Source organism: Natrix helvetica (assembly GCF_964273705.1).
Source record: "Natrix helvetica genome assembly, chromosome: 1".
Lineage (NCBI taxonomy): Eukaryota > Metazoa > Chordata > Lepidosauria > Squamata > Natricidae > Natrix > Natrix helvetica.
Window position 1 is genome coordinate 291,984,555 of NC_138548.1, and position 12,926 is coordinate 291,997,480.

General features: G+C 39.7%; 1 protein-coding gene across 1 annotated transcript in view; it reads left to right on the plus strand.

The window, feature by feature from the left end:
• CDHR2 (cadherin related family member 2) overlaps positions 1 to 12,926 on the plus strand; it is a 51,307-nt gene that overhangs the window by 10,238 nt on the left and 28,143 nt on the right. The window contains exons 5-8 of the mRNA XM_081938355.1: positions 7,135 to 7,188; positions 7,764 to 7,853; positions 10,345 to 10,434; positions 11,987 to 12,112. Coding sequence (XP_081794481.1) covers positions 7,135 to 7,188; positions 7,764 to 7,853; positions 10,345 to 10,434; positions 11,987 to 12,112 — 360 coding nt within the window. The remainder of the gene's footprint in view (positions 1 to 7,134; positions 7,189 to 7,763; positions 7,854 to 10,344; positions 10,435 to 11,986; positions 12,113 to 12,926) is intronic.

Here is a 12,926-nt window from a genome sequence, read left to right on the forward strand (position 1 = left end):
TTGTTGCTTCTTAACTATCCCTGTAATGTAATGCAAGGGTAGGAAAGACGTCACTGTTCTCATTAAATATATAGATCCGTAAGCACATAGGCAGGCAAACTGAATCTGCCATGGATGACATTTTAATAAACATATATATTCAGTGTGTAAAGCCCATTTTGATAACTGAATAAAGTAAGGGATGGTGAATGGGTGGACGTTGGCGTGTGAAAAGCTCCATGCCTTTAAAAAAAACCTACTTACTCTATTCCTCATATACAGTAGCAATTCCTCAGGAGATGCCATTGACAGGATCTCTTTAGCTGTCCCCTCAGAGGAAAGAAGGGACTTGGGGTGATTCTGCCATGACTGCAGAGAATGAATCAATCAATTTGTAAAAAGGAGATCAAAGGGGAACTAATAAGGGCAGAGGGACACTGAGATTGTGACAAGAGTGGATAGAGAAAAAAGGCTAATGTTCAGCATGTTAAGACTGGTATTTCCTATACTAAGATGTGGCTATATGCAAGTCATTTATTTTTAATATTTAAGTCTTTGTAAATAATGGAATGGTCATAATATATTACATATGTTTTATTGCATTGACATCTGCATTGAAAGAACACATTGTACCAAGATTTATAACATTGCAATAAAAGAATTAAAAGAAAAACAAATCTGAAGTATATGGACAAGACCTTTTTAGCTCTCCCAAAAGTTGGCCACAAATTAAGTGGAAGGCGAATATAGGTGTCCCAGGATAATGCTGCAGGTTCCAATCTGGGTCAGTTTATAGAAGTTGAAAACTACAGGATGGGAAACAAATAGGGTTTCCCACCCTGTAGCTCTCAAATCCTATAAACATATTTGCTTTCTTATTTTTAGGGACCCCTCTTTCGTTCTTCTCCTTGGTGTTGTGCTTCGTACTTCTGAATTTTCCACAACTGTACTTCAGGGGCTGCCACAAAGAAGAGGGAGTCAAGCTATTCTCCAAAGCACCTGAGGGCAGGACAAGAAGCAGTGGGTGGAAACTAATCAAGGAGAGAAGCAACCTAGAAGTAAGGAGAAACTTCCTGACAATTAGAACAATTAATCAGTGGAACAGCTTGCCTCCAGAAGTTGTGAATGTCCCAACACTGGAAGTCTTTAAGAAGATGTTGGATAGCCATTTGTCTGAAACGGTATAGGGTTTCCTGCCTAGGCAGGGGGTTGGACTAGAAGGCCTCCAAGGTCCCTTCCAACTCTCTTATTCTATTGGTAAATGTGCATTTGCTTTTAACTGCTCCTGAATTAGATATTAACTCATGTTAACCTGAAAGACTTCAATAGATCTGTCCTTCATGAATTTATCCAACCCCTTTAAAGCTATCAGAATTAATACCAGATAATGTAGGAATGAATTCCACAAATTAACTACAGTGTAATTTCTTTTGTTCTAAAATACATTCCATCCAGATGAGCCCTGATCCTAATGTTCTGAGAGGAGAGGAGAGAAAAATGTCCATTGTTTTTCTCCAGGCCATGCATGAAGTCACTTACTTTAATCATATCCAAGTCATCCTTTCTAAGCTAAAACGCTTCAAATGTTCTTTTTTTTTCTTGCAAGAAAAACATTCAGGCTCCCTGATCATTTCAGCTGCCCTTTTTGTAGCTCTGTTACTGTATATCCTTTTTCAAATTGTGCCAGTATTATATACAAGTATCCCATATATTTATTCGAGGAAATTATTCTCTTTGCAGTTTTTATTTACAACCCCTTTCTAATTATACCCAACATGGAATTTGTCCCTTTCACAACTGCCTTTGTTGAATTCTTGGTTGTGACCCTAAGAACATTTCCCTTGTTATTTTCAGACAGCTCAGATACCACCAGTGCATTTGTGTAATTAAGAGTTTGCTCCACTGTGCGCTTCTTTTGTCTCATTTAAATTAAAATGCATTGGATATTTGATTAATATTCATCTTTTTTTCTTGGATTACCATTGTAATTTGCTCAAAAGAGACATTAAAATGATCTGGCTTAAATTACTTATCTCCCACATGTGTCCTTCTTTCTTTTTCTTTTTTTAAAAAAAAGGTGTCTTCACCAGATCTTCTTTGAATAGGAAGTAATCAGATTGACCCAAAATCAATCAAGATCCAAAGTACTGGAAATTTAGACTGTTGGTTGTTGGTTGCTTTTTTGAATCCTTCTTCAATGATTGGTGGAGACTTGTTTTAGAAAAGAAGGAAAGATTGCCAAAAAAGAGAGAAAGGAATAGTAAATTATAAATGCCTTCAACTTGTTCAGAAATTAATACTTTACTAATAAAAGATGGCATTTCTATTGGCTTTTTGTCTACACTGTACTTTAAATTTTACTATGTCTTTATATTTTTCTAGTCTCAGTCTTCAATATATTTCTTTATTATTGATTTATTTATTTTATCTTAAGCCCTATATCTCCCTATGGCCACTCTCTGTAGAGATATATTCAGAATTCAAAGTATTTTTAATCAGTTGTTATCTTTGGTTCTGCTTTCCATTTCTTCTCTGTCAGAGTCTTGGCTGTTTCTTCGCTGCTTCTGCTTATGTATTCCCAGCTGGGCTTCTTGACTCTTTTTCTCTTACAAAACTTGACTCCAGCTGAGGAAACAGTAGAAGAACGTTTCCTTAGAGCCAGCTCTGATGGAAGGAAAAACCAGTTTGCACGCTCCAGTTTTCGTTTGTCTCTTTACTTTGACTCCTGGGCTTGGAGTTTGCCTATTCAGTCTATTCTTCTTCGTGAGGTCTATGGCTGCAGAGAGCTCCAGATAGACATCTTGTTCCCTCCTCCTCCTCCTCCTCCTTCTCCCCCACCTGTCCAATGAGGCTCTTTGATTGGCAGCTGGATCATCCTGATGCTGTGGTATGTGCGTTTGTGTGTGTCTGCTTTACAATCAGCTCTGTCCATCTGTTCTTCCACAATGCCACATTGGTTACTTGTCAGACCTTTGGCACTTTAAAGGACAAGTTACATCTTTGACATTTACATTCTCAATTAGATACCAGGGAGAAAACTGGTGTTCTATTTTTTTCCAGTAAACTAGATTTTATACCTTCTTTGATAACCAAAGCATTACTCCCTCCAGTGCCATATTGCCTCTTATCCTGCATCTTACTCAGACTCTTTAATTCATCCTTTTTAGATTGGATTGCTCTATGCATAGTACAATTATGACCAATTCACACCATAGTTATTTGGATTCTAAATCTTCTGGTAATCAGCTAAGTCTTGAGCAACCTGATTAAAAGAGATACCACTTTGTCCTGTTGGCACCAGGTATCTCAAGTCCTTAGTATATCAATGTGATCAGGAGCTCTGTGTGCCCGCTAAGCCAAAAACTCTTTTAGCTCTAGATGTCAAATGCTTTATTGCAATTTATCCATTGTTTTATCGTCTCATCTCACCTTTGCTGCAAACAACAGCTTCTCAGCATGCATTCCCAAAATATTTGCAAGCCGGAAGGCTTCAGATTAAAATTCTTTTCTTTTTTCTATAGTTTATATGCAGCAGTGACAACATTCATGCTTCCCTCTGTTCTACCAGGTTACTCTCAGTCTCACAATATTTAATTTCTCATCTGTAACCAGATGAATATCACCACCAGCATCTCCCTCAACTGCTGAACATCATCATCAACAACTCCCACACCCCACCTCCTTGTCCCATCCCAATCTGGGTCAGAGACTTTTAGCATAGACATCCAAGAAACATTATAGCACCTCACCTTTAGATATACTTGTCCTCTATACACTGCAGACCAGTGTTTGTAGTCTGGGCTGCTGTAACGTGTGGACACGCTGGCTGGGGAATTCTAGGAGTTAAAGTCCACCGATCTTAAAATTTCTAGTAGATTACAGTATCTTATACTGTATATAGTGTAAACTGGGAGCCGAGTGTCCTGCAGATGTTTTGGTCTTGTCTTTCACTGTTGTCCATGCCATTTTGAGATTTTGGAAGTTGTATCCCTGAATATTAATGAGGGTCCAGTTTATTTATCCCTACTGTACAAGTTTTCTTATTTACAGGAGGACCTGCAAACAAAGTAGAAATAACGCATTGGTAATTAGTTATTGGAGTTTGTACGCTTTCATTTGCCTACAAATCTGGACTGAAAGAAAACTACTGGCTTAAATAAATCAGGGCATAATTGATTTATTGGACCTGCTATAGCTGGAATCATCTGCAGAAAAGATGGAAAGGGAGTAACAGACTGTGGGTAGGGACATAAATGATTCATAAATGAGGCATCTCAGCTAATCTGTCCTTGGGGAAGAAGTATTAATAAGAGATATGGTCAGGTTCATTTATCATTTCAAGTTATAATGTACCGTAATTTGTATGTTCTGACCTAGTACTGCATGTGAATCCAACCTTACATTGCATAGGGAAGCAGATAGAACTTTGTCAGGATTACATCTGTGAGACCTCCTTTGGTCCATTGCTCCCTGTATTGTCCATGGTTCATGGAAGAGTAGAGAGTGTTAAAAAGAATCAAAGGATGTCTAGAGCCCTGCTGGGGGGAAATGGTCTATAAATCTGGTCAAATATGTATGACTTAGAACCACGATTAAGGCATAGCTTGTGACAATAAGAGCAGCAAAGTTTCAATGCTTCTTCATTCTTATTGTTCTATAGAACAATTAATCAGTGGAACAGCTTGCCTCCAGAAGTTGTGAATGCCCCAATACTGGAAGTCTTTAAGAAGATATTGGATAGCCGTCTGTCTGAAATGGTATAGGGTTTCCTGCCTAGGCAGGGGGTTCGACTAGAAGACCTCTAAGGTCCCTTCCAACTCTGATATTGTATTATTGCATCTGCAGAAGCCACCTGGCTGCCCTGCTTAAGATTACCCAGGCCCTTCTAGGAAAGGGGAGGGGACAGAAGCTTACCTTCAGGGCCACACAGAGTAATTTTCTATGTATCTGGCAGATAAATTTATTCAGGTCTATTCCCAGTTGGATGCCAAACATGGGGCAAGCCATGTGGAGATGCCCAGGGAGTGAACCTGTTCGGCTATCTGAAAAGAGTTTGACCCTATTGGACCTGAAAAAGTGAACATGGTCCTTCAGATTGTAAATGCCACAAGATACGAACTAGATCTATGCCCTCCTTGACTGGTCAAGAGTGTTTGGGAGAAGACATTTGGGGGGAATGTCTATGAAGATTCTCAATCATCCAGGTCATAGTTGCTCCACAGGTGCTTTTTATCAAGTGGCAACTGGACTTCCTTAATTTTTTTTCTTTGAAAACATTTTGCTTCTCATCCAAGAAGATTCTTCAGTTGTTATGCTAATCAAGTTGTAAGACATGAGTGCTGGTACTCCCCTTGCCCTAAATTTGTTGAAGGCAATCTTCTATTCACCCTAACAGAACTGAAGAAGGTTCTTGGATGAGAAGCAAAATGTTTTCAAAGAAAAACACCCAAGAAAGCCCAGTTGCCATTTGGAATAAAGCACCTTTGGGACATGACGTGTGGGTGAATCTGAGCAATAGTGAATTCATCCTTGAGGGAGGGGGCATTTCAGCTTTGTTTAAAGAGCAGCTGGTGCACTTGTCCACAAGAAACCATTGCTGAACCTTACCCTTCTGGACAACTTTCAACTAGTTCCCCACCTTTTCTTTTTAGGGAAGGTAGTTGAAACGTTGGTGTCACTACCACTCTATAACTTCAGAGGGTACTGAATGAAATGGATTATCTGGACTTCTTTCAATCACGTTTCAAGCCTGGATGTGGGACACAAACACCATTTTTTAAGATTATCTTTGGTGGGAGCAGGATGGGGATACTGCATCCATCTTTCTTCTTCTTGACCTCTCACTAGCTTCTGTTACCATTCACTCTTTCGATACAATATCCATTAGGGGTGAGGGCACAGCTTTGTGCTAGTCCATCTCCTTCCCCTGAGGCTGGTCCCTAGCAATGTTGATAGGAAGTGAGAGGTCTCTTTTTTTTGTCACAGGACTCCGGGCGCTTTCAACATCTACATGGATTCACTAAGTGGGGTCATCAGCCATTATGGAATGATGTATCACCAGTATGCTACCCAGTTATACATCTCCATCCTGGGTGAACTAAGTGATGCTATTGTGTGCATTCTTGAGGCCTGAGAAAACTTGAGGTTGTGTGGGTCTGAATGGGGAAACAACAGGATTCAGCTGAACCTTGGTAAAATTGAGTGGTTGTGGGTAGGGAGCTCCTCTGTATGGGCATTTAGCATCTTTAGCCTTGCATGGGGTTACACTGTCACAGACAGACCCTCTGCATAATCTGGGGATTCTCCTGGACTCACAACTCCTGCTTGAGGAGCAGGTGGCAGGCCTGGCTAGAAGGATCTTTGCTCAACTTTGTGTTGTGCACCCGTTACATCCTTTCCTGCATAGGGAGGCTCTTCGCTCAATTATTCATTCCCTGTTCATCTCTCATCTGGATCATTGCAATGCACTCTAAGTAGGGTACCACAGAAGACTATCCAGAAACTTCAGCTGATGAAGAATGTGGCTATGCCAACAATTTTGGGTGCCGAAGGATGGATATGTAACATCCAGGTTTTCATTAATACGGGTAGTGCTTGACCACAATTGAGCCCAACATTTCTATTGCTAAATGAGACATTTGTTAAGGGAACTTTGCCCCATTTTACAACCTTTCCTGCCACAGTTTTTAAGTGAATAACTGCAGTTCTTTAGTAACATGGTTATTAAATAAATCTTCCCCATTTACTTTGCTTGCCAGAAGCTTGCAAAAGGCGATCATGTGTCACTCAGACACTGCAGTTGTGTTCGATATGAGTCAGTTGCCAAACGTCTGAATTTTGATCAAGTGGTCATGGGGATGCTGCAATGGTTGTGTGTGCAAAATGGTCATGTCATTTTTTTTCAGTGCTGATGTAACTTTGAACAGTCACTAAATGAACTATTGTAAGTTGAGGACTACCCATATGTTGCATCTTTGATATGTTTTCTATGTTTGTTTATTTATTAAATTTTTATGCTGCCCATGTCACTCTAAAAAGCAATGATATGGACAGTAAATAAATACAACTTATTTATCCACCAGATTGAAACCAAAGTATGATCATCACGTTGGCATATCATTATTAAAGTACTTCTGCTTTGCACTTTATTTTCAGCAAACAAGTGCTATCCTGCTCAATGTGGAAGTGACAGACAAGATAAATCTACCAGTAAGTAAAGTGAGAAAGTGTTGGGAGAAAGACAAATCCGGAGGGATTAATTGGGTTTGAGCTACAGCAGGGGTCTCCAAGCTTTGCTGGTTGGGGAATTCTGGGAGTTGAATTCCGCCAGGCTTAAAGTTGCCAAGGTTGGAGACCCCTCAGCTAGAGCACAGTTTGAGTGAGTTACACGTTGACTAAAGCCACTGAGGTAAATTAAAATTAGTTATAGCATTGAGAAAAGCCTCCACACAACTTCGCTAGAGAACCAGATGCAAAACCAAATGGAACAGCTGCAAACATTTCTGTGGCTGCAGTTTTTCTTATTCATTAACTTGCTGAGCTGCAACTGCTATTGTTGATTACGATGACAGTAGTGATTACATTTTTATATGCTGACTACTGGAGTTTTGCCTTTTATTCTGTTGACTAGTAGAGTTTCAAGTGTTATGCTTTCGGGTCCAGGGTCTGATCTGCCTTGTATATGGCTTATCATATCTCTATAGCCCTTTTCTACTCATGAATGCTGAAGCCCTTCCATTTAGTCTCTTATATCATTCGTGTTTAACCTTCTTTTTTATCAACAGAACTCTAAAAGAATCACTATCATTATAAATGACCGGAATGACAACAAACCAATATTCCAGAATGAACCTTATTTGATAGACGTCCTTGAGGTATCTAATGTCCATGTTATTTTCTTCTCAAGTTTATTCTAGAAAGGTTATTTATGTGTGACTGTGTGTCCCATACAAATAATCCTCAAGTTACAATGGTAATTGGGACCAGAATATCCAATGCTAAGCAATGCAATCATAAAACATGACATTACCTGATCACATTGCTTAGTGGAGGCTATTCTGACAATCCCTGTTGCCATTGTTAACTGAAGCCCACTGGTCGTTAGGGGAGGATCCAGACTGACCCACTCGATCCAAGCTGTTCCCAGATTGGGCCCTCTCATCCTAATCCTTGGAAAAGTAAGGCCCTCCCTCCTCTACCTCCTCTTCAAGTCCCTCCACCCATCTATCTCTCCACTTCCCATCTCCCCCCTGCTGGCTTTGCACTTTGTGTGGCCTGCTGCTTTATCCAAATCACTTGGGGCTTTCCTGTGAGGTTTTGAAGCCTTCCAAAGCCATGCAAGAATTAGAAATGAAGATAGGGGAGATGGAAGAGTGGGATTAAGCATGGGGTTGCAAATGCAAGTGGGCTGCCAAATGTCAACATTTTGACTACATCACCAAGGGTGTGCTGTTGTAACTTTGTGGACCAGACATAACTACCATTCATTCAGCATCACCTTCATAACTTCTAAATCATCTCTGAACAAATGATTGTTAACTGAGAATTACAAACACACACACACAATTTTTTTTAAAGTAGACCTGTACAATGATTGACTAAAGTTAATCATGGAAACAATGGAGATCAGGGGTATTTATGTTTTGAAAATGAGTTCAGAGAAATGCTACAGAGCTCACCCCAAGCGTGAATACATGACTTTCCTGCCACTCATAGAAGCAGCATCTATTGTATTCAATTTCTGTGAGAACTAAAAAAAAGGGGGGATTAACCAGGGGTGAAATGCTACCGGTTCGGACCAGTTCACCCGAACCAGTAGTTAAAAAATGCCGCCGATATCGGGCGAATCGGTATTTCCGACGAAAGCAGGATTTCCTGCTTTCTAGCTAATCTAAATCGCATGGCACAGCTGATTTCCCCCCCCTCGCTGTTCGCTTACCTTTGCATGCACGCTCGGTAGCAAGCTCCACCCACCCGCCCGGATGTTATCACGTCCGTCTTTGATGCTCTGCGCATGCACAGAAGTTCCTGCGCATGCACAGATGTGGCACATGCAAGCGAAGTACGCACTCACATTTGCGAACAGGTAGCGAAGGTAAATAGATTTCACCCCTGGGATTAACCTATCACAACTGCAAGGACATTATACCATTTGGATACCTATATTTGAGAAACAACTTCTGTATCCAACTCTGTCCATTTCAGCCACACGATTTCATCCTTACTGGACTCCTTTCTAACATAGTACTGTATGTTACAAGCAAAGAGTGAATGAAGCTACTTTGGAATGGGAGTAAGAAAAATGCGGAAAAACTGCTGTTTTAAATAGAGATTTTAAGAACTTGTTGGATGAAACAAGTAATTTAAAATCAGCAGGAGATTTAAATGGGTATTTACAGTAGATTACTTAGATAATGATAGAGCCTAAACTGGCAATATGTTAAATCTGTGTCATTCAACATGATCTGTATATTTAAAACGGCTTAGACAGAAAGCTTCATTGCCATGTCAGTGGCAACTCTCCTCCCCCAGCCTAATTGCTATCAACATAATAGATTTTTGATATGATTGCAGCCAATTAAGGAAGGTTTAATTCTCTTTCCCCCATATATTGCAATCCCAATTGGTGCAAAATAATTTAATTGTTATTTAATTAAATAGTAATTAATTAAGCTATACATTATTTTGTGCACTGTAATTTAAACATAATGAATAATTAGACCATTTTCCTCTGACATTTTGATCTTGCCCCATTCCTTAGATGTTACCCTAAGTTTACTTCAACATATAGAATGGTAGCCTTTGCATGTTAGACTAACTAAACCTGAACGCTCTTCAGTAATGAAATCAAAGGATAGAGAAAGCCGCTTGTTTTCTCCAGCATCAGGGCTGGAATGAGAGACAGAATGAGATGTTAGCCCTCATGTAGTGCTTCTTATATCCCAGAGAAATAGTCCCACATTACCCAACCAAGGGTTTACCTTATTAGATAATTTTTAATACAACTATGATCGTTTCCAAAATAGTCCACAGCTAGTACTTTGGACCTTACAACACATCCTTCCTATTGATTAAAGCAGCCTGATTGCTTTAAAGCACTCAGTAATGGTGCCACTGTTTTAAGGACTGCACTAGTTAATGAAGCTCTTCAAGCAATGGTACCTTTTTTTGAGGTTCACTTTGTTTAATCAAAGCAGAAAAGTGTTGCCCTTCTGTGAGGGCAAGGCAATTGTTTAGAATCATTTTCAAAGCATGTGTGGTTCTGTTAAATGATTTGTATATTAGCGTTGGATGTTATATGTAGCTTCTGTTGCTCTTCTTTTAACTCCAACCTTTAAGTCTGCAAACCAATTAACTTTGTTCCAGAACACAATAATTGGTACCCAAATCTATGATGTTAGAGCTGTGGATATTGACAGTGAAAATGCTGGACGGGTATCCTATGGAATCATAGAGGTGAGTGGGACCCCACAGTCACAGTGAGGGAAGGATGCTGCACTCCGTATATATAGTGAATCCTGGCAGATGCCTTGTGAAGTACGAATCCTATTCAAGGTTCTCCCTTGCTGGCATGGTAATTCAAAACCTGGCCCTTTTGGGTAGGGTCATTTATACACCTATCTGTGTCTGGGCATTCAGCAACCCATTTCCATTGAGAAAAACTATCAAACTGTAGATCATATTGTAGCCAGTTTATAAGCTGAGTGCATATACTACTCCAATATCTGATTATTTTTTTCACATAAACAAAGCTGTACTTCAATGGTTACATTACCTAGAGATTGGTATCTGAATATAGATTTTTTAAAAAAATATTTGTATTTTACTGGTATTTTAAATCCAGATGAAATGTTAACATAGATTGCAAGTCCATGTGTGATAGGTCCTATGCCAAATAGGTAGGTAGGTAGGTAGTTATAAGTGAATGTCCTAATGCTGGCATTTTGAACATAATCTAAGTAACGTCTGTCCAATGTGCAGAAATAGATCCTTAGGATTGTGAATTTCCCCATTTAGTGCATTAATTTAATACATAAAGCCACTTGTAAGATATCTTTCTGAAAGTAAAAAGTGCACATTTCTCTTGGAGAAATACTTCTCAGAAGAATGTCTGTTTCTGAGAGTTCCAAGCAAAAAGTGTACTGTAGTCACAATTGCAGAAGATGCTTATATCCAGGCAATTTAAAGACATCAGGTTAGTTTACATAATTTACACAATCATATTGGAGAATTTTGGTTAAAATCTATCTCTGAATTTGCTTTAATAAAAATTGAATTCAAAAGACGTTACATACAGTACAAGAATTTCAAAAGTTAGTTGGAAATGAAAATGCATGAAGATATTTAAAAACTGTTACCTTTTACATTTGTAAATAGAATCTTGATGAGACATATCGCTAGTTCTCATCTTTCAACCACAATTGGGATCAGAATTTCAGTTGCCAGGCAAGGCAGTTGTTAAGTGAGTCCCATATGATTTTACACCATTTTTGCCATGGTTGTTAAGCAAATCATTGCAAGTGCTAAGTCAGGGGTGTCCAAACTTGACAACTTTAAGACTTGTGGACTTCAACTCCCAGAATTCCCCAACCAGCTCTGCTGGGAGTTGAAGTCCACAAGTCTTAAAGTTGCCAAGTTTGGACACCCCTGTGCTAAGTGAATCACACGGTCAATATGTGAATCCAGCTTTCCCTGTTTACTTTGCTTGTCGGAAGCCACCTGGGTAGGTGGAAATGGTAATCACATGACCCTGGGGCGCTGCAACCATTGTTACTAGATGTTGTACACATTGCTACATAAGCTGAGAATTCATCTGACCACTGGTGAAAGTTATTTTACCGGTTGAGTTTGTCTGTTATAAATAGATATACTTCCCCCACACCATCAACTAATTTATAATATCTTCAGGACTTCTCACAAAGTCACCCTTGAGGAATGTGCATTTTATTCAAGGCAAAGTTTTGTGTTTTGTTACTGTTCATGTTTCTACCATGTGATTCCTTTACAGGTCATTCCAAGCAGTGCAGAGAATCATCAGCTTTTTAACATTCTGCAAAATGGCACTGTGGTGTTGAATGGCTCACTCAGTTACAACAATAAGAGCACTTTCTATCGAATCAAGATTTTTGCTATGGTGAGGTTCAGGAAGATTCAGAAGCAGGGAAGGGGTAATAATCTCATTTATGTGAAGAAGAAAAACTAGGCGCTTATTGTCATGAATAAGGCACTGTGCCTAGTAGCTTTCAACTGGGTTCTTTGACAAGGATTTGTATTGGTGTTCCAACAGTTAGCCCGTGAGTGTGCTAAGACTGCAAATTCACACGTAGCATGGGGTTGTAGTCCCAACATTGTTGGTGAAAACTGGATAGGGGACTCCAGCATGAGTATTTATCTCTCCCTGGTACGTCTTGCGCAGGTTTATGGGGATGTGACTAACAGCAGGGCAAGAAGTAGATGGGATTATGTAGTATGTTTTGTTAAACATTCTGTTGAAAATTCAGGTCATAGATTAACCAAATCGGATTAGGACTCAGTGGAAAGGCCCTGTTGTAACTGAGGCTGTCCTTCCTCCTCCTTCTCCTTTGGATCTGCACCATGGCCCACTCACCAGTAACCAAGCAGGTGCCCAGGGTGCAGAATCCTGAGGAGCTTTTCACCAACTTGGAGCACATCGGGAAGGGCGCCTTCCTCCTTCAAAACATCAATACCTGAAAGCAGCAGTTCAGGGTTGTTGTTAAAATCATCAATCTTGAGGAAGCCAAGGATGTTATTGATTACATCAGGAGGAAATAATGGTTCTCAGCCATTGTGATAGTCCTTACGTTACAAAATATTGTGGTTTGAAAAGCACAAAGTTGTGAATAAGAATGGAATATTTAGGTAGGGGGGTTGGCTCTGGATTTGGTCTATGCTGGCCATTCGATGAATTCCAGATTTATAGGATGCTA